General features: G+C 35.9%; 3 protein-coding genes and 2 pseudogenes across 7 annotated transcripts; 3 read left to right on the forward strand and 2 right to left on the reverse strand.

The window, feature by feature from the left end:
- Nucleotides 1–2,696: 2,696 nt before the first annotated feature.
- LOC111286784 (putative protein phosphatase 2C 59) lies at nt 2,697–7,276 on the reverse strand. Of its 2 annotated transcripts, none has more exons than XM_022876983.2 (9): nt 7,203–7,276; nt 6,580–6,863; nt 5,294–5,421; nt 4,661–4,759; nt 4,404–4,562; nt 4,021–4,107; nt 3,803–3,894; nt 3,467–3,541; nt 2,697–3,259 (listed from the first exon to the last, which is right to left on the reverse strand). In XM_022876983.2, the coding sequence occupies exons 2-9, from the start codon at nt 6,657–6,659 to the stop codon at nt 3,023–3,025; spliced, it is 957 nt and encodes a 318-aa protein (XP_022732718.2). In that variant the 5' UTR covers nt 6,660–6,863; nt 7,203–7,276; the 3' UTR covers nt 2,697–3,022. The 2 variants fall into 2 exon arrangements, with proteins under 2 accessions (XP_022732718.2, XP_022732717.2); XM_022876982.2 differs by having other exon boundaries at nt 7,114–7,276.
- A 1,988-nt stretch (nt 7,277–9,264) lies between these two features.
- Nucleotides 9,265–15,673, reverse strand: LOC111286374 (Protein kinase superfamily protein). 2 transcript variants are annotated; one of them, XM_022876293.2, is made up of 14 exons: nt 15,395–15,673; nt 14,892–15,018; nt 14,503–14,749; nt 14,197–14,238; nt 13,693–13,764; nt 13,430–13,565; nt 13,101–13,258; nt 12,742–12,826; nt 12,095–12,297; nt 11,783–11,944; nt 11,072–11,221; nt 10,288–10,548; nt 9,876–10,154; nt 9,265–9,552 (listed from the first exon to the last, which is right to left on the reverse strand). In XM_022876293.2, exons 1-14 carry the CDS (start codon nt 15,462–15,464, stop codon nt 9,298–9,300), a joined length of 2,247 nt encoding a protein of 748 aa, XP_022732028.2. In that variant the 5' UTR covers nt 15,465–15,673; the 3' UTR covers nt 9,265–9,297. The 2 variants fall into 2 exon arrangements, with proteins under 2 accessions (XP_022732028.2, XP_022732029.2); XM_022876294.2 differs by having other exon boundaries at nt 14,892–15,015; nt 15,395–15,657.
- Nucleotides 15,674–16,118: 445 nt separating this feature from the next.
- Nucleotides 16,119–18,023, forward strand: LOC111285337 (uncharacterized). The gene is made up of 3 exons (XM_022874731.2): nt 16,119–16,308; nt 16,412–16,505; nt 17,879–18,023. Exons 1-2 carry the CDS (start codon nt 16,216–16,218, stop codon nt 16,469–16,471), a joined length of 153 nt encoding a protein of 50 aa, XP_022730466.1. The 5' UTR covers nt 16,119–16,215; the 3' UTR covers nt 16,472–16,505; nt 17,879–18,023.
- Nucleotides 18,024–19,968: 1,945 nt separating this feature from the next.
- LOC111286205 (protein ENHANCED DISEASE RESISTANCE 2-like pseudogene) lies at nt 19,969–21,303 on the forward strand (annotated as a pseudogene). The gene has a single exon (XR_016343034.1). The product of XR_016343034.1 is annotated as a protein ENHANCED DISEASE RESISTANCE 2-like pseudogene (transcript).
- Nucleotides 21,304–23,660: 2,357 nt separating this feature from the next.
- On the forward strand, nt 23,661–26,135 carry LOC111284434 (aspartyl protease family protein At5g10770-like; annotated as a pseudogene). Its single transcript, XR_016342587.1, has 4 exons — nt 23,661–23,786; nt 24,034–24,126; nt 24,370–24,562; nt 24,683–26,135. The product of XR_016342587.1 is annotated as an aspartyl protease family protein At5g10770-like (transcript).

Genomic DNA, 26,135 nt, shown 5'->3' on the forward strand with positions numbered 1-26,135 from the left:
TCCTCTTGGCTTCTGTTATTAGGTTTTAAGCAAAAACAATACAATTTGTTAATGGATGGTGACGATGACGATTTGGTGTTTAGAAGTGAAGGGTTTTATTCTCAAATGTTGGGTAACTGGGGATTGGTATCAAAATCTGATACTCCATTGGACCATTGGTGTTCAATGGGATTCGGTGGACTATTAATTAAATAATTAAATCGTAATTAGGGGAGGTTAGTCAAAGTCATTGCTTCATCTCTAAACCTTTTTTTTTTTTATTCCGAAAATTCTTCAGTTGGTATGGTTAGGCTTATCATAAACATCGGAAGTGCTGACTTTTTCAAACTCATGAATGCTTTGTTGCTTTTCCTGATAAAACTGATGAATGATGTCACAGGTTCATTAATTTGCCTGCTGCCAAGTGCCACTTCCCTCTCTCTCTCCTCTTTTACTTCCTTTATTTAAGTTCGGCAGGTGTTTTCCCTCATTTAAGAGAAAGGAAAATGCTAGCAAGTTAACGAGGAAAATAAGTTGTATTACACTTTTCATCCCATAAAAACAATCACTTCATGATTAAGTAGGAGAAAATGAAAGGGAAAGTACTCTATTTGATGATTGAATCAAAATTAATCATTTTATTTACTAGTATAATACTTTAACTCTCAAATCCCAACCCTTTTTTTGTATTTTTTTATGCCATACGTCAGACTTTTTTTTTTCCCTTCTCGTTGCTTTCCTTCCTATCAAACCAAACAGTGCTAATGAAGTTATTTGTGAGGACCATGTTAATGGGGCTAATGCACTAGGTAAAGTTGGTTTTGATTCTTTTGAAGATTAAGATGTATGAAATGTGTGTATAAATAAATAAATATAATGAGAGGAACTTTGAGGGTGAAGACTGAGGAGACGTGGTGGAGAATGGAGATCGTGAGGCTGAGGGTGACTTCCACTTAACCATGTTTGATCTGACAGCTGAGCTTTCTTTTCGTAGTGGTCAATGCTCGCATTCGCATATCCAAATCTCTTCACGCTATTCCATTGGTGAATGTCATACCCTAACTTACTACATCCATCATCTCTTGGACCACTTTCACCCTATGTACGTTACTGGCTACTTGTTTTGTACAAGCTTATCTAAGGTTTCCATTCATTTTCCTTTTCATTTATTCAGTCCAGGGAATAAAAATTTGATCAAAGATGCTTGGCATGAATGGAAATAAAATCGTTTGAAAATGGATTTCTAAAGAAATACTGCCAGATTTTGGGTCTTTTTCTTGGTCAAATCATGCCAAATCGAAATTCCATGTAGCAATACTTACTAATTGTCAGAGTCACAGGTTGTCTACTTCGTAGCTACTAGTTGGGCTCAGCCCACTGATACGAAGAAAGATTTTAACCAACAACCATCTTCGCTTTGGACATTTCTATAACTGGCCCATTATCGGGCTGAGTAAACCCATTGTACAGGCCCAAATTGATTTGCCTATGCCATCATCATAATGGAAATAAAAATTTCAACTCCTAAGAAATTTTGATCAATTTCAGCTAATAGGTCGAAAAACGCATGCTGGTTTTTGGAGGATATTGGGTGCAATAGGCTATAGTCTTGGGTCTTGCCAAAATCTAATAATGAATAGGTTGGTTTAAAAAATGAAATAAGACAACTTTTACTTTTTTGAAACTGAAAGAAGATTATTACTGAGAGTAAAAAATGAACGAAGATTTAAGTGAAAATCGTAAATACCTAATACTATTGGTTTCATGAACTCAGACCTTTCAATTCTTTCTTCTCCAAACAATTCAAGTTCAATCCATTGCTATTTTATTTTTTTAGCAAGCCAACAAGATGGAAAACACACAAATGTATTCAAGTAATAGTGACTTGGTGAGAAGGGTGATTAATTTGATCAGTTTATTTGGACTTCTGTTTTCCTTTGTGACTTTATGGGTGTTCTCCTGTGGACGGTGTGTGGTAGGCTGCATTTGTCGCCGAAAGCACTGATGCGCATTGATGTTAGTTTGTAGTCCAAAATTAACTGGTATACCCATCGGTCTTGTTGAAGATTGTTTCAAACAACTTCCGTGCTCACAGGCTGACCTCGTAACTACAGCCGGTTAATGACATTAAAATTTGTCAAAAGAAACCGTACAATGGTGGAAAATTACAACGCAACTGCATCTACAAATGTAATGATCCCTTGTATAGCCAAGGCCAACCTGTAAAAGAAATCCTACTTTCTTTGATACGAGTATGATTGTAGGTTGACCCCTAGAGATCTTTCTTTGGTTGGCTCCAAAGAGATCTTGGTTCAATTATAGTGCTCCCCTCTTTACCATAGAAATCCAGGACCAAAACGTAGCTACTTGAGGGGTTTTTGTACACACTTGTACCGTTGATTGCTCAGATGAAACAGCCTTTTAGAATTGAACATTGTTATAATTGAAATTGAATTTCGTCCCAAGAGATTTAAAAAGCAGTTCCATGTTAACAGCAGATACAATCCGAAATTAGCATGTTAAGCTTTCGCTAGATATTTCTGCTGCTAGAAAATCAAAGCTGTCTGGTTCGTACAAAAAGGGGCATTCAAGAATCACGTCATCCACCATAGCCTCATTGGGTAGCATGTCGCCAGTCAAACTTCTTACTTACACCAACAATATTAAATGGATTGCTGAGAAAGTCTATGGATCAAGATAGGAACATCACAAACAACTACAAGAGAAGGACGTTTTGCTACATTTACAGCATACAGAAGTGGACTTAGTCTTGAGACTCATTACAAATTCACACGTGCATATCGGTTCCGACTATGTGCAAGACCGAAAGTGGAAAAGCTAAACTCGGATGCAGTTCTACTCTAGAGGCTGAAAAGATGAAAGAGACATCAGCAGCCTAACACATTTTTGTTCATGTTTCTATCCTTACACATTACCATACTGTTATGGTTTTCTATGACTAGCTGTTACTAATGAAGTTTGTTTCACCTCCCTTTTCCGTCAGCTAGAGAACCAAACCTAAAACGATGCTGGGAAGGGATGCTTAAGCAGAAACACTACGAGAGGAACCCCCTTGATTGGCCGCCGAAGAAACACTACGTGAGGAACCACCTTGATTCGCCGCAGAAGAAACACTCCGTGAAGAACCCCCTTGATTGGCCAAGAAACGGACAACGACACAAGTGATATTATCTGCACTACCTCTCTGGTATGCCTCTTGCATCAGCCGCTTTGCTGCCTGCTCAGGATCCTGTATTGGCTTTATCATTGCGACAGCCTCCTGAAAAAGGTAAAGCAGCAGTTATGGAGGTAGCTAAGTTTGGTCATTTCTTCAATTAAATAGGTTAGGAGAATACTATGGTGTCATCCATGATCAAAACAAAAAGCTGCCAATTTTCGTCAAACTACTCTAAAGCTTGACAGAAACACTGTTGGATTCTAGGATGCCAGTAATATAGAGGCATTGAGTAAAAAAATTGCTTCATACCTCATTTGAAACAACGTCCCACAGTCCATCACTTGCAAGAATAAGGAACTCAAGAGAGTTGTCAATCTTTTCCTCCTGCAAGCTCAAAAAGGATAACGGAGCTACAAAATGCTAAAAAATCAATAGTACTAGTAGCAATGAAAATTTAATACTCATATAATCATCTCTCAAGTAGGGATCCTATAGAATTTTCAAGACATCAGGTAGAAATCTAACAAGCAACGCTACTCGCAAATTTTTCATGCTGGGTTTGTGCATTATGGGTTTCTATCTTCATAATGATGCACAATGACATCTACGAACACAGCATAATTGAATGAAGTCTTCCAAACAGACCTGAATTTCTGGATCAGCAACAACATACTGCTTCAAGAGCCTGTCGCCAAAAGCACGAGAAACAGCAAGAACACCTCCCACTCTCCAAGTTCCTACAGATATTATTTCAGTCATAATAGAAGGGAGAAATGTAACATGTCATAGTAAAGCTTAAACATAAGAAAAAAAAAAAAAGAAGGTAAGAGGGGAAAGAGAAATGGCTAGATGTAAACCCGCACCAGCCCACATGACAAATCCTCCTGCTTCCTCAATCCGTTGTCGCTCATCACTTTGATCTGGCTTATGATCGCGAGACACGGCAATAGCTGTAAGAAGAGATATCATAGATAAGCCATGTATAAATAATAAATTCAGCAATCAAAGGATCCTTTTACAAGATTTTCAAAAAACCTGACAAATTCACACCTACACCAAATGGGTGAGGGAGCAGTCGCATAAGAATGCATTATGTTAACATGCTTGAAGTAAATACAAAAACATAAAGAAGCCTCGGTGAACTTTCATGTTACAGGTAAAGCTAAAGTAGTCAACTTCAAATGTGGTGTCAAAGATGAGATGAATATAAAGGAAAGAAAACAAAAATAAAAACGATGAATCTTACCATTTCCTCCTCTGCAGATAACAGCTCGGGAATCCCCAACATTTGCAACTAGTAAACGGTCACCAACAAGTATAGCCGTAGAAGCGGTTGAACCAGCATCCCTGTTCTGGTTATTTTCTGATTTTAAAAATTCAGAGTCTGTACGGTTGTATGCATCGGCTGGAGATTGGAAACAATTTAAAAGACAAGTTAGGGTGACAAATGACCAGCCCACTAGAGAAGACATAACTATATGATACAGTTATAAAGTGAATAACCTATAGCAGATTTGGTGTCAGATATGAACTTTGGATGGCTGATTAAATTACTGAAAAGGTTTTCCTTCACATATTCAGCTGCCCGTGCACCTCCATGACCTGAAACAACCATGCTTGTAAAGACCGAGTTAAACAATTTGTAACTACGCATAACTAGCCAACAACAGATTGGTTTTATGTTATTCACAGAAGATATGATTTTTAATGATGCATGGTAAAAGAAAATATTCTATGGCAGAGTATAATGATGCCCCAACCTGAGCCGATAACAGCCCTTTAGAAATGGCTTCGAATACTGCTACCAATTGAAGCAGATAACAAATAGCAGAATCTGCATGAAATCCTTTCAGATACATTCTCTACATTGACTATGGTGTATCATTATAAGTTGGTATATATTCTACTCTTATCGTTTAACAACCTTATTTACTTAAGCAGGGGGATTAGAGCGACATTAAGGAAAAAGGCTTACTTTCAAAACAGAAAAAAGATTATCAATGAAAAAGGCTACAGCAGAGGAAAACATTGATGAATCATACACACTCTTTAAAACACATAATAATCACCATAGATGTTATGTCCATGCATATGTGCAAGAGTTAGAGACCGAAATATAGAGGGTAAGAGATTTACCATCAAAGACTCCAAAAAGACCAACTATCTCTCCATCAACACCATCAATCCTTGTTTCATAAAAATCTTCCATTGAAGACCTCTTCCCAGGAGAGCTTGCATAGCCATAGCTGAACTTTCCACTCTGACTGTTGCCAGAAAACATGGGACACTTGGATTTAGACATCAACCAAATTATTGCATTATTTAAGAAAGAGATGTAAACTCAAAACTATAGGCCTCTTATTATCATCAACTTTAAGCAAAACATATTTAAATGACTTTTAATCTAATAATTTCTGTGCTTAATCATCATTTCAAAATACATTTCTTCAGGCCTTTCTATTACTTAATTCATTCCAGACAAAGATTTAATAGAATTTAAATTTCCTATCTTTAAAAATAAAAAAGGCTTAAATCACGTAAAAAAACCATGCAGTAAATTTTCAATGCAAGACATGCAACAACTTTAGGGCAAAGCCAGAAAGGTCGAAAATTGCCTTGCTGGAATTAAGAAAGACAGATCCTATGCAAAAAAGAAAGCAAAATAATAAGCTGTTCTCAACAGAGTAATACCAGCAACATGACAAAAAATGTCTTTAGTCCCGACCCATAAAGGATGGAACAAAGATGGGTTTACTTCATTCCTCACGTTGAGGATTGAGAAATTATCACATTGCATGCATCGAAAACGACAAATTAAAGATTTTGTTGCAGGTTTCCCCACATTATGCAGTGACAAATCATTAAAAGGTAAAGATCCGTAAGAATTTAACACATGACAAGCCATTCCAAATTTGAGAATATACGACTGAACTTTCCAAATTTATGGAGGTTTAGTGTGCATTAATTGCAAAATTCATTTGTTTCCGTTCAAGCTATTTTCTTTTTTTTTGCTTTTGCTCAGAGATAATAATCGCCAGCCATCCACCCTATCTAATTGAGATGCATTCCAAGGTTTAACTTAAAGCGAACAATCCAAATAAGCAGAGATCTTTTGTCTAACAGGCAATTAAATAACAGATACATCATGAATTCCAAATAGTAAAGGAGATGTTTCAATTTCAAAGAAAAGTTAATATCATTAACAGATATTTTCAAAATCCATACAAAATGAACAACAACAAAATTCAGAATAAATGCGTAAAAATTAGACAAGACATGCAAACCAAAACACAAGATAAAAATGATGTTAAAACATATGGAATTTGAAAAAAAAAAAAACTTGCAAGTTAAAAAAAAGTATCAATCCAAAGAAAATTTAGATCTAAGCAAAGAATGATGAAAAGAGAAGAAAAAGCAGGAACCTAAGGCCTCCGCCGCTAACCGGTCCATCTTCAGCATGAACCTGGCTTGAAGATTGCAAAACGGAATTCAGATATCCCATATTATTGCTTAAGCTTTGAAAATTTTCACGCCTTATCCCTTGTATCCAAATCAGGAAATAGCAAAAGCAAGTGTATTTGATAATTGATGATATTTTAGCTGATGAAAGATAACGAAAAAGCCCAATTTTGCATATGCTAATGAATCCAAATCAGTCCTCACGTTTCAAGGATCATCTCAAAACTCAGGGAATTATCAACTTAACCTGCAAAGAAATCAAAATTTCCAGATCCAATTTAAACCAATTTCAAATGCATAGATCATAAGATCTCAATCTCATGCACAACATGCAATTAAAGCCTTAAATAAACATAATTAAATCATAATTAAAAAAAAACTGAAAGCGAACATATCCAATGTAATAAATAAGACTTGAAAATCAGTTGGTAAGAGCGAGATCATCATTAGGAACAATTAAAAACGAAGATGATGGAGGAGAGAGAGAAAAAGGTTACCTCAATGAAGGAGAAGGGAAAGGAAGGGAAAAGAAAGGAAAGGAAATGCCATAATAATAAGACTAAGGGAAGAAAAAGACGAGACTTACAAAGAGAAGAGAGAGAAAGCTATTTCTACTAAAACCAGAGGCTTCGTTTCTGTTTCGTCTTTGGTTTCAGTTCCGTTTTTGGTTTGTTGAAAGCACCTCAATTAAAAACCCAAAATTAAATTAAAAATTAAAAAACAAATGATATTTTTAAGAAAAAAAAAAAAGGGTAAATAAAAGGATGATGCTAAAAATAGGGGAAGGTGTTTGGTTCATACGCGTCGCCGTAGAGAGAGCCGAGAGGCAAGCTGACGATACGACTAAGTCAACAAAGTCGTCCTATTAGGTTGTTGACCATACACGTGGCCCACATGCAGACCAAGATGTACAACCCGTCGTTTTATGTGAGTCTACGGTAATTTTGCTCTTACCACTTTTACGATTTTCTTTCTTTCTTTTTTTTTTTTTTTTTTTTTTTTTTTTTTTTTTTAAGGCAGAGAAAATTCTTCCTTTTGAAGTAAGTAGAAAGTTAACATCAATGAGTGATTTAATGATTTGTTGACTTATTAGAAAACAATTTTATTTTAGAGGATTATTAAAGGATGAAAGAATTTGTGAAGAAAATTATTTATGAATGATAAAGATGTGGGATTGCTTAGGATAAGAAATTTCAGGCCACCGGATTGCATTCATTCGACACCCATTATCTTAGAATTAACATTACCAATTTATATATCGTAGTTTGAAAATGAAGCATGTTACGTAAAAGAAATTGAATTAAACATGTAACAGGTATAGCATATTTGTTTTATGATTGATTCGGTTGTCTCCTGGACAGCTAACTACAAAATATTTTTCTGAAAATTACAAATAAAATTATGTTTGATGGGTTATTTTTGTTTTAAAAATTATTAAAACTGATATTTTTAATATTTTAAAAATATTTTAATCACTGTTACCACACGGGTAAACAGTTCCCATTAGTGAACAGTATCAATTTTAATGTCAAAATATTGAAAGATGACTGTCAAAACTGCCAAAATATTAGTTCAAACTCCTATCAATTTCTTAACTCATGCTTGTAACCACTTCACGATACCTTATTTTAAGATTTTTGTAATAAAAATATAATTTTCAAATATGTTTTCAATTTTAATAAAATGAAAATGTAAAATAAAATAAAAATATTTAAAAACATAGAACTTGCAATAATACCGAACAACCCCTATGTTGTTCTTATAATTTTAAAAAATGATCAGACAAGCATTTATTTTGTCAACATTTAATTACCTTCTCATGTTTATTTGATCTACCAAGGCAAACAGTTCGTAAATACTGCACGGATCCTTAAACTGTTCAGTCTAGTTGATAATAGCACTCATTAAGATGATAAAAAAAAAAATTATTTTGGGAAAGGTCAATATCAATGCTATATATAGGTTTATCCATTTTTGTACGAAAACGATTATAATAAATTGATAATATCTTTTCTTTCTTTATTTATTTGTTTAGAAATCAATCCAAATACATGTGAACAAAGGCGTTGTTAATTGTTAATTTGCTATACATTTAAAAACAATCTATTGCTTACAAATTTGGGATCTTATCAATCATCAATAATGTAAAGGCAGGCTAGGGTTGCTGTTACTTGTCTTCATATTTATAATTGAGATTTGATTAAACTAATAATTGTGGTGTCAAATCTTGCTAACACATCTTATTATTCTTAATTTCTTGAATTCATTTTTTTTTTATTTAAAAACGTAACATAAGAATAGAAAAAAAATTAAAACCAAATAAATTAAAATCAAAGATTTAATTTCTTGAATTCCATTTCCTTTGCATCAAATCATTGGAATTGTAGCATGCGAGTAAGACATGTCATTCGTCGTAATAAATGAGATTCAATTTGAGCCTTTGGTTCCCGTTGATATCGAACCCTTTTCTTTGCGTTTCTATAAGGAAGACCGCATCAGCTGCCAAATGGCAATGATATAAGGGAGGGTTGGGGGCTTACGCCTTAATAAATTATTGGAAGGGGTTGATACTTAATACACCTAATCACAACATAGATTAAAATTAATCATTCAGATCGCAGCGCAAAAATTCTGGGCCCAAACAAATATTTCTGCTACAAAACTCATAAAAGTAGTATAGATTATCTAATATGATCGTTAGGTCCATGGTTTTTGCCAAACTTGTGAATTAGTCTAGACATACAAACCCAAAAAGTATCTGAAAATTTGTTGTTAAGGTGCAAGAACAAGGCGGATATGATGTCTAGAGAAAAGCCAAGGGTTTCTGGCTTCATCGCAATGCGGATGAACATTGCTGTCCATTCCTCTGGGGCCAACTTCACTGCTTGATGGAGTGAGCGAAACCCATTAACAACTCTTGTGATAATTGCATGATCCTGCAAAATTAAAGAAAAGACGTAAGAAAAGAAACCATCCCAAGCATTATTCAAAGATAATTTGCTTCCTTCCTCGCCCCCTGCAACGATTGATGATTAAGAACTGCAACAAGAAATGCTAATTTAAAATAAAAAAAAAAAAGCAAATTTGCATATTCATTCATCGAGTGAATTAGTGACATGCGCTAGACAACCAATGGCCGATAAACTGATAATCACCGTAACTACAAACGACATGACATGGGCAAATATAAGCTTCTTTAAGCAGGTTCATGATAAAGAATACTGCTTTTAAGTTTATTAATCAAGAAGGCATCACAAACCTCAGATTGTGAAGTTTTCCTTGCTTTACTTCTCGCATCTAGCCTACAACCCAAAATTTCATCCTGTAGAAAAATATCAGTGGCTCTAATTATATCGCGCAGGAGGAAAACCCGCACCATTAGACCCTTTTCAGATAGAATGAAAAGTAAAAGATCTTCTGTGGCAGCAACAACAGCATGCATATCAAATGACCTCCATTCTAAGGGATGCGAACCATTTTCTTCAGAGTTAGGAGACTCCTTGGATGATTCAGAAGACTGTTCTGATATTGCTGCTACCTGATACAAGATGAACAGCATTCATGAAGGGAATGAGGCAAAATAGGGAACTAAAAACAGACAATTGTCTTTATATAATACTAGCAGATTAAATTTCAACAGAAATATGAATTAACAAAGAGAGAAGGCCTACCAAGCGCTCTAGGCGGTTCCACCTAATGGATCCATTATTACGGATGAGAAGTTCCCTTAAAATTTTTCTCATATCAGGATTTGGATCTTCCAAAAGCCTCCCAATCACAAAAGGGTATGCACTCTCAACAACTTTGAAATCAGGATCAAGAGCTTTAGCTGTTCCTTCCAGTGAACCAAGAGCTCTTACCACTAGAGCATAGTCCGGGGGGAGAGAGAAATTAAAATCGTACATGACATCATATAACTGGTTCATTATACTCTGAAATCCAAAGCAATAAAAAGAAATTACAGTTTTCATGCTTTTACTTTTGAAATTATTAAAGACAGAATTTAAAACAAGTGAACATCAAAAATAAAGTCTCAAAGGAGCTATCATGCCGATTTTTCAGGTATAAACAGATACTAACACACATGTACACTTTAAAGAGATTAATAACTCAGCTAAATCTCTTTCTCTAAACTAATTGTAGGAATGTAGAAACATTATTTTATGCTTCACCATAAGACATTACAAATGGATACTTGCTATAATTAAGCAACACAACAAGGTAATTACGTTTAAGAAGCAGCTTACAATCTTTGATACAAATCTCTCTCCGCAACCGTCAATTTTCCCTCATTAAATTTAAAAATAACAAGAACAATTTAAACAGAAAACTTGTAGAATTACTCGATCTATCGCAGAGATGGTACTTTGAAGTGCTTATCACGCATATTTGTGCTCAAAAGAATTAAAAAGATAAAGACAGCAAACCAATCTGAAATAAGGTACGAGCAAAAACCTGGAAGTCTTGAGATTGTCGAGTCCCATCCCCAAAAGATGCCTGCAATGCATCTGCCACAGATTGTATATCAACTCCTTCAGGAATAAATCCCAAAGATAGAAAGTCATTTGCCAATCCCAGAGAGTCACGGTTAACAAAGTGCACAAGCTGAAAGAGGCAAGAACTTATCAACACAAGCACAACCTCAGGTAAATAACCATCAAAACTCAGCATAATCATTCATAAGAGACGAGATGAAGATGCATACAATAACAAATATGATAAAAGTATCAAAGATGCAAAAGGAGGATTTTGACATGCACGTGGAATGGTAACCAGGTAAAGATTATTCAGACTTCTAGAGCCTAGATTTATAGTTAACTATAATTTTTCCAAGGATAACTATTACTTTTATCTGTTCCATTTTTTCCACTACTACATGAATAAAATACCCGGTTTACTTGCACATGCCCGTCGTAGTTGAGTAATCTTCAATAATGACAACCTTCTCTGCTCAAGAGTTAGAAAAAGATAAATTGCAGTTTTGAAATATTATTACCTTCATGCAAGCTTATGCACTAATTGCTGTTCAATGGTGCATGTAATCTTAGTGTATCCAGAACAACCATATTTTGAATACTAACCGGATGCATATAACACCTGTCATGACTACACATGGTGAAATTTAAAGCAGTGGCCCAGTGTAATTATAAATAGAACAGCTCTTACCACTTGAATAAGTCCTACACGGTAATGGCGAGGGATATCCCCCATCATTCCAAAGTCAAAATATGCAAGGGAGCCACTGCTAGTAGCAACAAGGTTTCCTGGATGTGGGTCAGCATGGAAAAAACCCACCTCAAGCAATTGTCTCAAAGAGCAGTATACTCCCTAACAACCCATCAAAGGAGGATAAAGTCATATAAACATGCAGCCAAAAAAACAAAAGTCAGATAAACACAGTTAGACAATATATCAGGTGCAAAAGTAACAGCTAGTGTATGGCCAAAAGCTTCAAATAAAACACTGAAATTACTTGACCTGGTCAATCAGCTCCCTGTGGTTTAGACATGCCTTCTTTAGGGCAGTTTCATCTGTAAGCTTAATTCCATCTACCCATTCCATAGTAAGCACAGCTTTTCGTGTCAGGTCCCAATATATTTTTGGCACTTTTATTCCCTTTGCATTTTTGTTTTTGATGGTATTCTCATCTTTCGCATTTTGATTACAAGGTTGGTCCTTACCTGTAATCATCATAAGGAATTTGTATGAATATGAGTATCAATTCTTGAGGAAAAAGGGCACCAAAAAATTAAAAAAACAGCATCATATTCAACAGCATGCAGTGGCAACGGTTTGATGTACAGAAGGATATCACATAACATCAATTTTCCCCACTATAAACTACACTCCCAACATCTACCTTAAAATTTTTCTTTCCTTTAATGTGAAGCTGTCCAATATCAAACTCAAAGTTAAACTCCTCAGAATACTATACCAAGCAAGAAAATTATAGCAACCCCACAAGAAAATGACACATCAAAGATGATGCCAGTTATTGTACAGGTCCCCTTTAATATTTCTACTCTTGAAGAAGCATAACCAATTGAATAATCCCATATCAATTGGTAACCTTGAAATTACTTAATATGGACTTTAGGATCCATAAGCAATTATAAAATACTTACTAGGATAGTCACCATAAAGAGAGGCGAAGCGTTCAGCATTTCTTGCCTCCAAGATGTAATCAATTTCATCAAACATGTGCCTTACCTGTTCATTTAAAAGAAGACCTGAAGATGTCCATAAGCATGTACCATCTCATCAATGAAAAGATGAAGGTACAAATGCAGGTACCATACAAAAACAATGCGAATATGAATAAAATAAGCTGCATTATACACAAAATAGCAAGAATCACAGACTCCAAATAGTAAGCACATCCTTAAGCAAAGATCAAATTCTGAGCATATCATTTACAAATGCATATATAATAACTGACTACAGAAATGTGTATAACATAACACTTGAAACATGGAAGACTCACCATTTCATTTACGGCTACTAACAGATCTTTGCGGGCTTTTGCAAACCGCTTTAATTGGCCCCCAATCATATGGAATAACAAGGCATCAAGGGTCAACAAGAGTGACATACCAGGCCTCTGTACTTTAACAGCTACAAGTTCTCCAGAATGAAGATGAGCTGCAAGACTTAATGCAGTGAAGCACACATTCAGCTTTAGTATTATCCAAAATATAGACCTTTAATAGATGCTATATTGAAAGTTGGAATGTTTTTGAGATGAGAAAATAATATGAGGGGAAAAAAGGAACAGGCATATTGTTTTCCCCTTCAGAGAAATGGTTGTCTGACCTTTATACACCTGTCCTAAGGATGCTGCTGCAATAGGCTCTGGGCTTATATCGGAAAAAATTTCTGAAACTGGAAGACCCAGTTCAGTTTCAATAGATTTTATGGCAATATGGGTGGGAAATGGGGGAATTTGGTCCTGGCATTAACAGAAAAGCTTCAAATCAGAAAGAAAATTAAAGAACAAAGATCAATGTCAATTAGCCACAAATCTCGATAATATGACCCATAAATGTATGCCTATGGTTGAAGATATGGTTGTGTACCTGTAACTTGGCAAGCTCTTGGCAATACACAGGTGGCAATATATCTGGTCTAGTGCTCAGAGCCTGCCCAAGCTGTATACACAAATAAAAGAAGGCCAAAATTATAAGTTTTACCTAGGAGGATCGACAAGAAGAAAATAGGTAAGAAATTTTTTTCCTTTTTTTTTCTACTTGATATTTTCTTCCTCAAGTAAAATGCAACAAGTTTGCTTGGATACAAAAGCAAACGACAGAACAAATATAACCATGAGTGTCTATACCCTAACGTCTATGAGCGACCATCAGATCTTCAAACTTCCTATCAAAAGTTGTCATCAATTTTCAGAGTTCAGATCCATAATAGAAAATTTAATGCATATGGTTACAAGTTACAAAAAAAAAAAGGCAGAAGTGAACGGTTACGTTTGCCAAATTTTGTAAAACTCTGGTAAAGAGAAACTACAGCAAACAAAGCCCAATAAGCAACTTAACAAAAGAGTTATAAAGAAAGATAAAGTAACTTGCCTTAACATAGAAAGGACCCAACCGAATCAGTGTCTCACGAAACTGAAATAGAGTAAAAATTGCAATAAACTCGTTAGTGACCAAAAAATAAGAAAGCTTAGTCATAAGAAAGAGATGACAGTTTCAGCAAAAGCTTTGAGCCAAATAACATGAAATTGCAACATTCAAAACATGTAAACTTGTAGTATAAAGTTAGCCAAATTGTGCCAAGGGCCAGTACTTTAGTATGCTCTTATATTGGCTGAATATAGAACCAATTCAAGTTATTCAAAAGAACATATTTAAGAATAAAATTCCGTTGTCTACCTTGGAAGCGCGCTCTTTTATGTCTCGAAAAACGAATTGCCAAATGGTCAACTTCAATACATGAAATGAAATGATTGCAGCTCTATACAAAGCCAAAAACGGGCCAAATCGGTAGAAAACAGAAATACTTTTTGAGCTGTGTGTTCCAACTATATGACCGAATTCACTTTCCAATGATTCTTTCCTCAACTTTGCATACTCTGCAGAAGGCCGCCCCCCATGCACACTGATGAAACCTGTAGAAAACCTGCACTAAAAGCTTTACAGGGTAAGTGCAATAAACACAAATATTAGAGAAGCTCCAAATTTACCATGCCAATTTATTTGTTAGTACTTATTTAACCCAATTCCTAGCATCAAAGATAAGTGGTAGATATCCATGCACTTACCAATATCGTTTCAACAAGTATGCAGGATGCCAAGTATCCTGTGTTCTCGCAATTCCAATATCCATCTGAACTTCCAGAGAAATAGAATGACGCATCATGGTGCCAACAACTCTACCATGGTGTACTGCTGCAAGAAGTGTGAGTAATCAACTAACATAAACAGTAACATTCAAATCACACTCAGGGTCGCCAAAAAAAAAAAAAAGAAAATTACCAAATAAACAAACGAAGGTAAAATATCCTCTTTATTCCAGATAGCAACATAAATGATCCAATCAAATATTACACTAGTGGGAAGTTCAAAGCTTTACAATCCCAAAACTTACCATAACACATGGCTAAAAGGGTTTTTTTCCCAGGAACAAAAATACCATAATAATACTAACATCAAAGGAAATGAAGCTCAGTGCAGCAATTGCAAATCAAATTGTTATTGATATCAAAATTGAGAGATAATGAGCGGAGACGGAAAAAGAAAGACCAGTAAAAAGGAAGAATGGTACCAGTGGAGAGCAATGTGACACGGCGATGACGGTTGAGGGTGGCGAAGACATTCCTCATTGGGCGAATCATACAAAGCAGTGCGAAAGAGGTCACGCACCCATGTAAGCTTAACTTGTACTGACAAATCGTTTGTGAAAATGCGTCTTTGAATTAACGTTGTGATCGGGTCAGGCTTGCGGAACAGCTTTTGCTTCCGACTGCAGAGATTTTGCCACGTTATATGTCTACATGGCGCTTCCACCATTCAGCAACCGCCTCTCTCAAGTCTATCAGTCGACACTCGACACTCTCTACTTTCTCCGTTTAATGGATCAGACTCAGAGAAAGGTCGGCCCAACTTCCATTTAATGGATTCAGATTCTGCTGGATTGAGTTTGAGAACGTGATTGGCGGCCCACTGATGATACAATTGTATTTTTTATCCTTTTAATTGAAAAAAAGCTTTTTTTACAGTGTTATTAATTTTAGCATTGCTTAGTTTAGTTGTAAATTATTGATTTTCTTATAAAATAAAAAGGTAAGCACGTATTTATCACTTTTATAAATAAATAACCTATTGATATTTTTTTTCTAAAAGAAAAAAGAAAAGAAAAAGAAAATTTTGTCTGCGTAGGAGAAATTGTTGGTAGGCCGAATTCCAAAAGCTCTAATCGGGCCCGATCCAGATTGAAGGAACCCAGTCGCCCACCCACCCGATCAGCTGAACTTAGTGGTTCGCTGCGTCTTAGGCTCATTGCCACAGCACAGAAATTCGAAAACCCTGGCTTTAGGGCTTATCAGAAAGATCCTCCCTCTAAATTTTCCGGTCTCAACAAGTGAAATGGCCAAGGAAGCGCAATCTTTGCGCCCATGGTTTCTGGATTTAGTACCATTGTTGGTTGTTCTCTTGATAGCTGCTCATATCTTCGCTTTGGCAAGTCTTAGCTCTTCACATTTGACCCTATCTTTTTCTTTCTAATTGGCATCGTATTGTTTGCACATTAGGTGTTTGATTCATTGTTTTAATTGTTTTATAGGTTTACTGGATTTTCAGACTAGCTTCTGACAAACAGCCCCAAAGAAGAAAGGCACACTAAGCTACATTATATTGGAAATTTGAAAAAATATTAGGTTTGTGAAACTGCTTTTGGTTTGTGCTTTTAATTCATTTTCTCTTATTGATTCCTTGATGTTTAGCAAATTATGGTTAGTGGGAAATCTATTGTAATTATTCATTGCATTTGGAATAGAAAATTCATTGTGCTTCCAAATCTGGAGAAGTGTGGATAGATTGCTATTGAACCTTTGATATAAAAAGTTCAAGCTTTGTTATCCAGCTGTCTTTCGTTTTGACAATTCTTGATATATTCATAAATATAACTTAGATTTGCTCACTTTAGTTGAAGTCATATTAAACCCTCCACCCTGACCTTATTCATTTCTAATGTATGTTCTTGTTGTGAAATGGGAAGAGCTAGAAAAGTAGACATACTATCTATATTCTATACTCCTTTTGGTTCAACAAATTAGTGTTTTCATTTGCCTTCCTATTGTTTTGGATCTGAATAAATGATGACAACTTGGCTTATAATTTGTTTAGAATTGTGGTCATAAGTCTTGAATATTTTTATTCAGAGGTTTAATTTCATTTTGCAACACCAGAAGGGTTGAATTGTTGGGCATTATAGACTAGCATGTGGATACGAAATACTTCTAGGATGATTTTTGTGGTATCTCAATTGCCTTTGCCTAAAATTCCTGGGAGTTTTTAAGTTGTGCTCAAATACAATGTATATCTTGATTCAGCAAATAAATAGTGTTATCCAGAAATGCTGGAGATGATCTTTTCTAATGGCCTAGTTAAATAGGAACGCTAGCCAAAAGTGTCCAAAGGTTTAGTGCTTGATCTGGATGGTTATCATTCCTCATCAAGAAAACCATTGAATACAACCTTTAGTGCATGATGGGATAAAAGTCAGTTCCATTGTTAGGAAAACTTGATGTCCATAGTTTTACTTATAATCATGACCTTTTCCAGCAAAAGCTGACTATTGGATTTATGATGACTTGAATGATGCTTTTACACATCATTTAACCCTGCTGACTTGGTTAGATATGGACTAGTAGACAGAAAATTTTATGAATTGATTTGCAAGTACTTGAGGAGTTGTGGAACAGGGGAAGATCTTGTTGCAAAATATTAGAAGCTGTTCTTAAAGCAAACTAGCATATACACGTTACCCTTGTTTGGAGAGAGTAAGAATATAAAAGCAGGAAACTTTTTATCTTAATTGGGTCCATTCCATAGATACAGTAAATTATATAGATCTGCATCCATTTGTCAATGCAGATTCTCATTTTTACCATATTGCCTTTTGTTGAAGTTGGTTGTAGCTCTCCAGTTAGCTAGTTTCCTGCTCTTTCTAGTTGTGGTTGATTCTAGTCTCTCCCTTTGTTTTATATTCTGTAGAAACAAAACTACCTATATCTTTTTTCTTTCGCAGGAGGTTCTTTATGCTGGATTTGATTCTATGTAGAGACAGAGGTTTATAAAAGATTATAAGAAGTTTTGTGAATCTATCATGTGACACATGTTCTGTTGAACATTAGATTTGTTTCCTAGTCCATGTTTGCACATTGTTGTTCTAAATGTTGTTGACTTTGCCATTTTGCTTACCCTCTTGAGTTGGATTATCTTTGCTACCTTGTAAGATGTCAGTGTTCATGCTGTCACTGGTGTTCATTTCATTAGCCAAGGGACATGATTGCTGGATTTCTAACCTCTCTTGTTTTGCAATACTATCTTCAACAACATGTTTACTTATATATCATTTTTTTTTTACCAATTAAAGTATAACAATTCTCGTGATTTTATGTTATAATGGATACATTGATTGTTATCTGTTTCATACACAGGCAATAAGTCTTCTGTGATTGCTGTGATTTTGTTGTCGAATAGAGAATAAATGGTTTTTTCAAGAAAAAACAAAGGATAAAAATTACAAACCATCTCCTCTTCCCCCCTCCCTTTCTTTCCCATTGAGCAAATCTTCAATCTTCATGTTTAGTTGAGAAGTCCTCATAAAGAAAACGAAATCAACTAAGGCGAGACGTGATGTAATCAGTGAAATTCTAAGCTGATGTCTGCGGTATATTTTTCTAGTCAGTCTTATTTGCCAAAAAGAGAGGTGAATATATTCATGTTCACTCTTTCAAAATCAGCCCATCCCGAAAACCAGCAAATTTGGTCCAAAAATCTTGGTGTGGAAAAGATACGTTGTTGATAGAAATATTTTCAGAATTAACTGCCACTTTGCTCTAACTTTCCACGCGCACCCTCTCAAAAATGAAACCACATTTGTCTCTTTGGATATTACCCCATGCCTTGAACACGTCGAGAAACATTCGGCAAGGAAGCAAGTCATAACTGCTCGATTTCATTATCTAGTAATGTTTAATTTTCGTCGTGTTTACCAGGACAAAAGTTACTAACACGTAAATATCATTTTTTTTAAAAAAGCCATTTGAGGCAGCGTGGCATCCAATTTACAATCAGAAAGATACAAAAGCAAAAGTTATGATTATCGTGCAAAGCTCTATCATCCAACCAAGTCTATCATGAGCTCGTGCAAAGCTTGTAACAAACTAATAATAATGGTGAATCGGTGATAGCCGTGAATGAGTCGTTTATTAGTATCATTTCAGAATCCACTGATCAAAATCACACCTTTATTCGGTTGACATGAGTGGTTGACACATGAGGCCACGTTTCGTGAATCTACTCGCTTCTCTTTGCTTCTCTTCTCTGACCGAATTATATCTCTCCTCTGGCGTCATCATCAATGTCTTTAAGTCAATTATTTCCCACGTGTCACATCTCAGACGTCAAATCAATAAGTCAATAACACCGTCAAGTTTATCATCCCGAGCTTACTTTTTAATTCTTCCTAAACTATTGTTATTGAATTACCTAATTGCCATTCTCCTTTCTTTTTTCCAATGAGTTCATTTTGATTTTAATCTCGAGTAATCGAGTTACCTACTCTTACCTCTTGAGTAGAAGGATCATATCCCTTTAATCATTTTAATTAATTTGGTTAAAGAATCACTTAATTGAGTTGCCTACTCCTACCTCTTCAGTGCCAAACCCATATATGGTTATACCATCAACAGTAATAATGACTTAATTTAAAAATAAATTATTAAAAGATAAGATCAAAAAAAAAATTATAATCCCACCAATTTATCTTTTTAACTATAGAATGATAATTTTGATAAAGTAATAAATGGTTTTTATGTCATTAATTACAAAATCAAAATTCCATATCTCTCTTTGCATGCTTAATTGGAAACTATTTACTAAACAAAAAAAAAAAAACTAAAAATTATACCATAATATTTAGATATATTTTATTCCGTATTCATTCTTCTACCTAATTAAGAAAATTTTCAGTGAAAAGAAAAAGAAATTGTCAATTTTAATGTGAATTTCGGAAAAAGTCAAGTTGCGTTTGACTTAAACACCGAGGGGATCAAAATTTCGGCCGGTGTTCCTATATTAAACTTGCTTAATTACTCTACAAATTACAAAAATCAAAGATTACAACATAGGCCACTGGAAAGTATAGTGGCTCTGTCGTAGTTTCGTGGAAATTCAGGGGCACCTTTCATTCACTCCCATCGCTCGCTTCCCCTCAACCACTATCTTCTCACCATACATTCTACGAAGTACACCAAACTTCTGTCTTTGCTTGGTTTTGCCTTCCTATTAAAAGGGCGGAGAACAACGAGAAGAGGATCTAAGAAAAAAAGAGTAAAGAGAAGGTAATATCATGTGTCCGACAAAGCAAAAACAACGGGGTTCCGCGGCGGAATCCGCCAGCAAATACTCTAGACCCGGTTCGATAGCTACTACCACATCAATCCCCGATTGGATCGCTGAGTCAATCAACGGCGGATCCTTGCGACACGTCGACCTTGATAATGGAACCAACGGTTGGGCATCACCTCCCGGTCATCTTTTCTCTCTCCGTTCTAAAAACTACCTGACAAATCGACAAAAATCCCCCTCTGGCGAGTATCTACTCTCTCCTCTAGGTATGGACTGGCTCAAGTCCACTTCCAAGCTCGACAACGTACTCGCCCGTTCCGACAACCGTGTTTCCCACGCTCTAAAACAAGCTCAATCCCAAGGAAAATCCAAGAAAAGTTTCATTTTTGCCGTCAATCTCCAGGTCCCAGGTAAAGATCATTATAGTGCTGTTTTTTATTTCGCCACAGAGGATCCTATCGCACCCGGTTCGTTACTTTACCGTTTCATCAACGGCGACGATGCCTTCAGGAACCAACGGTTCAAGATCGTTAACCGGATCGTCAAAGGACCATGGATCGTCAAAAAAGCGGTGGGCAATTACGCGGCGTGCTTGTTAGGTAAAGCTTTGACGTGTAATTATCATAGAGGAGCTAATTACTTGGAAATTGACGTAGATATTGCGAGCTCGGCAATTGCTAATGCGATTTTGCACATCGCATTGGGATACGTGACGAGCGTAACAATCGATATGGGATTTTTGGTGGAAGGGCAGACGGAGGATGAGTTGCCGGAAAAGTTGATCGGTGCCGTTAGGGTTTGCCAGATGGAAATGTCTTCGGCTGCTGTGATTGACGCGCATATGCCACCGATTCAGACAGCTGCGGCGCGTGGAATGGGTTGTTCTAAGGTTAATCACCATAAGTACGGTGACGGTGATGGTGATGATAATGACAAATGAGGTAACGGAGATTTATCTTAAAACCTTATTTTTTTTGCAAATTTAAATTTAATCTTTTCTTTTTTTATTATGTGAATTGGAGTCCCTTTTTGGAAGGGATTGAAGGGTTGTAGATAATAAAAAGGATAATAACGAATAAACGTTTTCCATTTATTTTCTCCGTTAGTGCCATGTTTTTTTTTCCTTTGATTTTCATTTTTCTGTAATGGGGAGGGACGAAAGGGAATGATGGAAAAATGAAAAATGAAAAATGAAAGTGATGTTTGGGTGTCATTGTTGCGTTGGCGTTGCTTTTGGGCAATTGTTTTTCGTTGCTTTGTAGCATGGATGGAGATTTGACATTTGGGTTGTTAGGGTTTGGCCAGGACGACTGCGGTGGGGGCGTGGGGATGGGGTCCCTTCTTTTGTCACTGCCGGCTACTGTTTAGATTTTGGTGGTGAGAGATTTGTCGGTAACTTGGATTAGGAAGGTGGCTGTGCGGCATTTCCTACAAAAGATAAAGACCAATAATATTTCCATTATAATCATTTGACTTCGATGTTTGAGTTGAAATAGCAGAATCACTTGCGCACTTCAATCTTTTTAAAGTATGATTCACAGCAACGAAAATTGGTAAAGAAGAAGGGCGCCGGTTCCCATTAATTCGAACTTCAATCTGTTTAAAGACATTTTCCTCATTTTTAGTGCATAAATAACGGTTCTTTTCTTTTAAGGTAAATTTCTTTGTTTTATTTTATCTACACAGTAAGATAAAATCAAGTAACTACCTTAGAGCCTACGGAGTGTTCATTGGCTGCATCTAAGTGGTTAACATTTAACTCTAATAGCTCCAATTACGACCTGCGTAATACATCATAATTCTTTTATGATTTCAAGGAATTAGATTATAAAATTCAAAGTTCCTCTTTGATATATAAATAAATAAATGGTAATTATATTTTTATTATCGTCGGCATTGTTGACCTCATGAATCGAGGCAGAAGAAGATAAAGCCTTTGCATTTATATATATATATATTTGTGTCTCATTTTTCAGTGTTCTTTTATGTATGTACACTTTATTAAAGATTCTTTAATTTATTACTAAAGATTCTTTGCGTTTAATTATTATCTCATGCATTGCAAAAGATTCTATTTTCTATCCCATCCCATGCTGTTAATTGAATAATGTTGGGAGCTGTTGGTGCGTGGCATTGTTAATTGCCTTATCTCTCGGCCCTTTCGGCCACAACGACCCTTTGGATTATCCGTCATGCTTTTTAAATTAGATTTTGTTATCAAGATGCTCTTAACATTTTCTTTAAAATAATATATTTATCATTGAAATTATCATAATATAAATTTATTATTATAAAAAATATTAATTAATATTAAATACTTGTTAACGAAGACCTTTTAAATTAAATAAAAAGAATCGAACATAATCTGCATTGCCAGCTTTTCCAACCTCCCTCGATATCTCGCAAACGTCTTCAATAAATGAATTAATGAATACTACTCCTTAAAGGACTGTTTACTCAAATAACAGGCAATGAAGATTTTCCAGGCGCACTTGGTTTTATTTCCTTGCTTGTTTATACGAATCTATCCATGTTGGATGACCTTTATAATTGTGGAGTCGTGATGAAGAAGAGAGAATTAGCTTTAAGGGACGGGTGTTCATCCAGCTTTTAGCTAATTAATTCAGATATAAAGGGGCGATAAGTGTGGGCTTTATCGCCACTAATCACGCTAGCTGCTACTCTGCACTAAACAACCTTTTGTTCTTCTTAATTGGGCTGTTTTATTTCCTCCTCGATTCTGAACTCCATAATTATGACCTTTTCACTTTTGGAATTTGGAATCATGGTGTAACCAGACAAACTAAAATGTGAAGCTAGACAAACTGCATGGGAATATTTCTTTTGATTTTGGTTAGTGACTCAGAAAGAAAGGTTGCCAAAACTAATAATGATGTTGGGCTAATTCCTGCACTGCTCAAGAACTTTTAGCTTTAGTAAAGAAATGAAATGTCTCTACTCTAAAACTTTAAAACCAAAATGAGAGTCATTGATGTGCATGTTATTGTAAATCCCTCGACTTTTCCTTGTCTGTCATTTATTTTATTCTTCAAACGAGAATGTTATAATTAGTTTTTTTTTTTTTTCAATTTGCAGTTTTCCTCTTCAAATTGGATTTTCTATTAACTTAAGAGGAAATTTGACAACTAAGCAGACTTCATTAACATTAATATAATCCTACCACTATTTATATTCAGCATTGGAGGGTCATTATTGTGACTCACTTCGTTCACTCTCTCCTAGCTGTTTTCTTATGATATCAGTGCAATTTTATAATGTTCGCTCTCAGTGTCAGGAAGGCCAGATTTTGCTCTTTTTGGTTTTTTTTTTCCTTGAAAGATAGGAGGTATGGATTGAATATATTGGAGGCGGCTTAAGGTTGTAGATCCTGCAAAGGGGTATGCGATATTTCATGATAATGATCAATACGTTCAACATAAAAACACATGACTATCATGAGAATCCATCATGCACAAGTCTTAATTTCGAGGTTTTATGTAAGGATGGCTAAACCACGGTTAGGTCTTCCCCGTGTTTGTTACTGTAAATTTAGTGAAACAGTGTTTAACTTTAGCATTGAGGTTCGGAGGTAGCCAGAACTTGATAATGGACATTTGGTCCATAAACAAGAGGAACTGGTCAGCTAGACGTGATTCGAGGGGCAAAATCAATTCATAATCTCTTCGTAATTGTTACGGAAAAAAGACGTGGACTATTCTTACATGAGAAAGACTGCTAAAGGGACTGCTTCGTTTTCCCACGAAGACTTGTGTTTTCATTAACGGGAGTATTACAACTGGGATTCGGTGAACTTACTGGAGATTTAAGATAAAACTGAAATGGTTTGCGAATTCAATAGTATTCAAGTGGCTGATATTAACATGGAAAAAGAATTCAGAGCGATTAATTCATAATCTGCTCGTAATTGTTACGAACAAAGACGTGGACTATTCTTACATGAGAGAGACTGGTCAAGAGACTGCTTGTTTTCCCACGAAGACTAGGGCTTTCAGACCTCCCAGTCTTCGGCATGCTCCATGACCAAAGAACAATAAAATAAAGAAAAACTATCAATTTTGTATCTTTTGGCCTCGCAAAGAATTACTTTTGATAGTATCCCGGAAATGATTTGTCTCTCATTCTATATATACTTGTCCAAAGTAGAATAAGATCATATACGCAAGTGGAACTGCAATCATAAGAAATAATATCACCGGTTCCTCAGCATTGATGGCCATTGGCCATATTTTCTTCAGCTATATCCTGTTTTTCTCTTTTCATGCGAATAAGCCATTTGCTTATGGTGCTACTGTGGTGGAGAAAAACAAGTCACGTGCCCCTTCATCCACCTTTTCAGGTTACTCTCTCAATATCAAATTTCTAGCTTTGTTCTTTATTTCAAATATCTGTGCAAAGAAAAAACCCCTCCTTTTGTATCCATTCACGATTACGATTATACTAACATTCCATCTTTCAGGCCCTGCACGAGGTTTGACGATAGTCCATCAATAAGGACCCTGCTCAGCATTTAACCAAAAGAAATCACCCTCCGCTTCCAGCCAGATTCTTCTCAAAGACAAGCTCAGGGTTCAGGTTTTCAGTTCCATTACACAAAATAGGCTTGCAGGTGTTGGGAAAGGGGTGACAGCCCCTCCTCTAAACAACTTAGTAAGTGCTGGTAATTTTCATGTCACAGTTGGTTTTGGCACGCCTATAAATATTTTAATTTGATTTTAGACACGGGCAGTTTCGCAACCTGGGTAAACTGTCAACGTTGTTTGGGGGTTCCCTGCCCAGAACAGAACAACCCGCTCTATTATCCGTCTTCTTCCTCAACTTCCTCTTATGCCCCGTGTTGGCCATCTTGTGATTATTACCAGCAGTACTTAGACGGATCCTACTCCAATGGATCTTTTGTGCGTGATACGCTTATCATACACCCCCCTGATGTGACTTCTAACTTTGTTTTCCTTTGTGCCCAGAACCATAGTAAGGGCTTTGGTGAAGCAGATGGGATTCTAGCCTTAGGTCGGGGCAGCACTAGCCCTGATGAAAAATATGGTAATTATTCTCTTATATCTCAAACTGCAACTCAGTTTGAAAAGGTATTTTGTCATTGTCTTCCCCCGAACGAAAACACAACAGGATATCTGTATTTTGGTAAGGAAGCTCTTGAAAAGTGCCAGAATTCTGGTACTTACACACCGCTTCTAAGTAATCCAAGTGACCCGAGCCTTTATTATGTAAATCTTACTGCCATAACAATAGGCCAGAAAAGATTGGAAATTTCTTCTGCTGTATCATCACCATCATCATTGTCACCAAGCACCATAATTGATTCAGGAACTGTCATTACTCGTCTACCTTCGTCAGTCTATTCAGCGCTGCGCTATGAATTGAAAGAATTGATGTCGAAATACCTTCCTGCTCCTCCCGATAAATTTCTGGATACGTGCTATAACCTGACGGGGTATGATAATTTAACAATACCAAACATGGTTCTACATTTTGAAAATTTAGGTGTAAATTTGGACCAAACAGCAGTTGCTTGGAAAGGAAAAGGCCAGTCTCAAGTTTGCTTGGCATTTGCTGGAAACCGTAAAGAGAATGACCTCACAATCATCGGTAATCATCAACAGCAGAAGCTGAACGTACTTTATAACATCCAAAATAAGAGGATAGAAATCGGTCCTGGTAATTGCTAATGATAACAAACATTTCATTCAGGAATCTGAGCTGATGAGATGACAATAAGAGTCAACTGCTTGCTCCTTCATTTCTTTTGAAGTTACTGGGTTTTGTAAATGTATAAATCCAGTCGCATCACGTCGTGACATGTAATGCCACTTAGAATGCAATTGCTTAGTTGGAATCAATCTTTGTCTTTTTTTAATAAATCTTGAATCAATCAAATTTTATACTTTTGGAAA

The sequence above is a fragment of the Durio zibethinus genome, chromosome 6 (assembly GCF_047325235.1).
Source record: "Durio zibethinus cultivar Kanyao isolate XHJ-2024 chromosome 6, ASM4732523v1, whole genome shotgun sequence".
In the NCBI taxonomy this organism is placed as follows: Eukaryota; Viridiplantae; Streptophyta; class Magnoliopsida; order Malvales; family Malvaceae; genus Durio; species Durio zibethinus.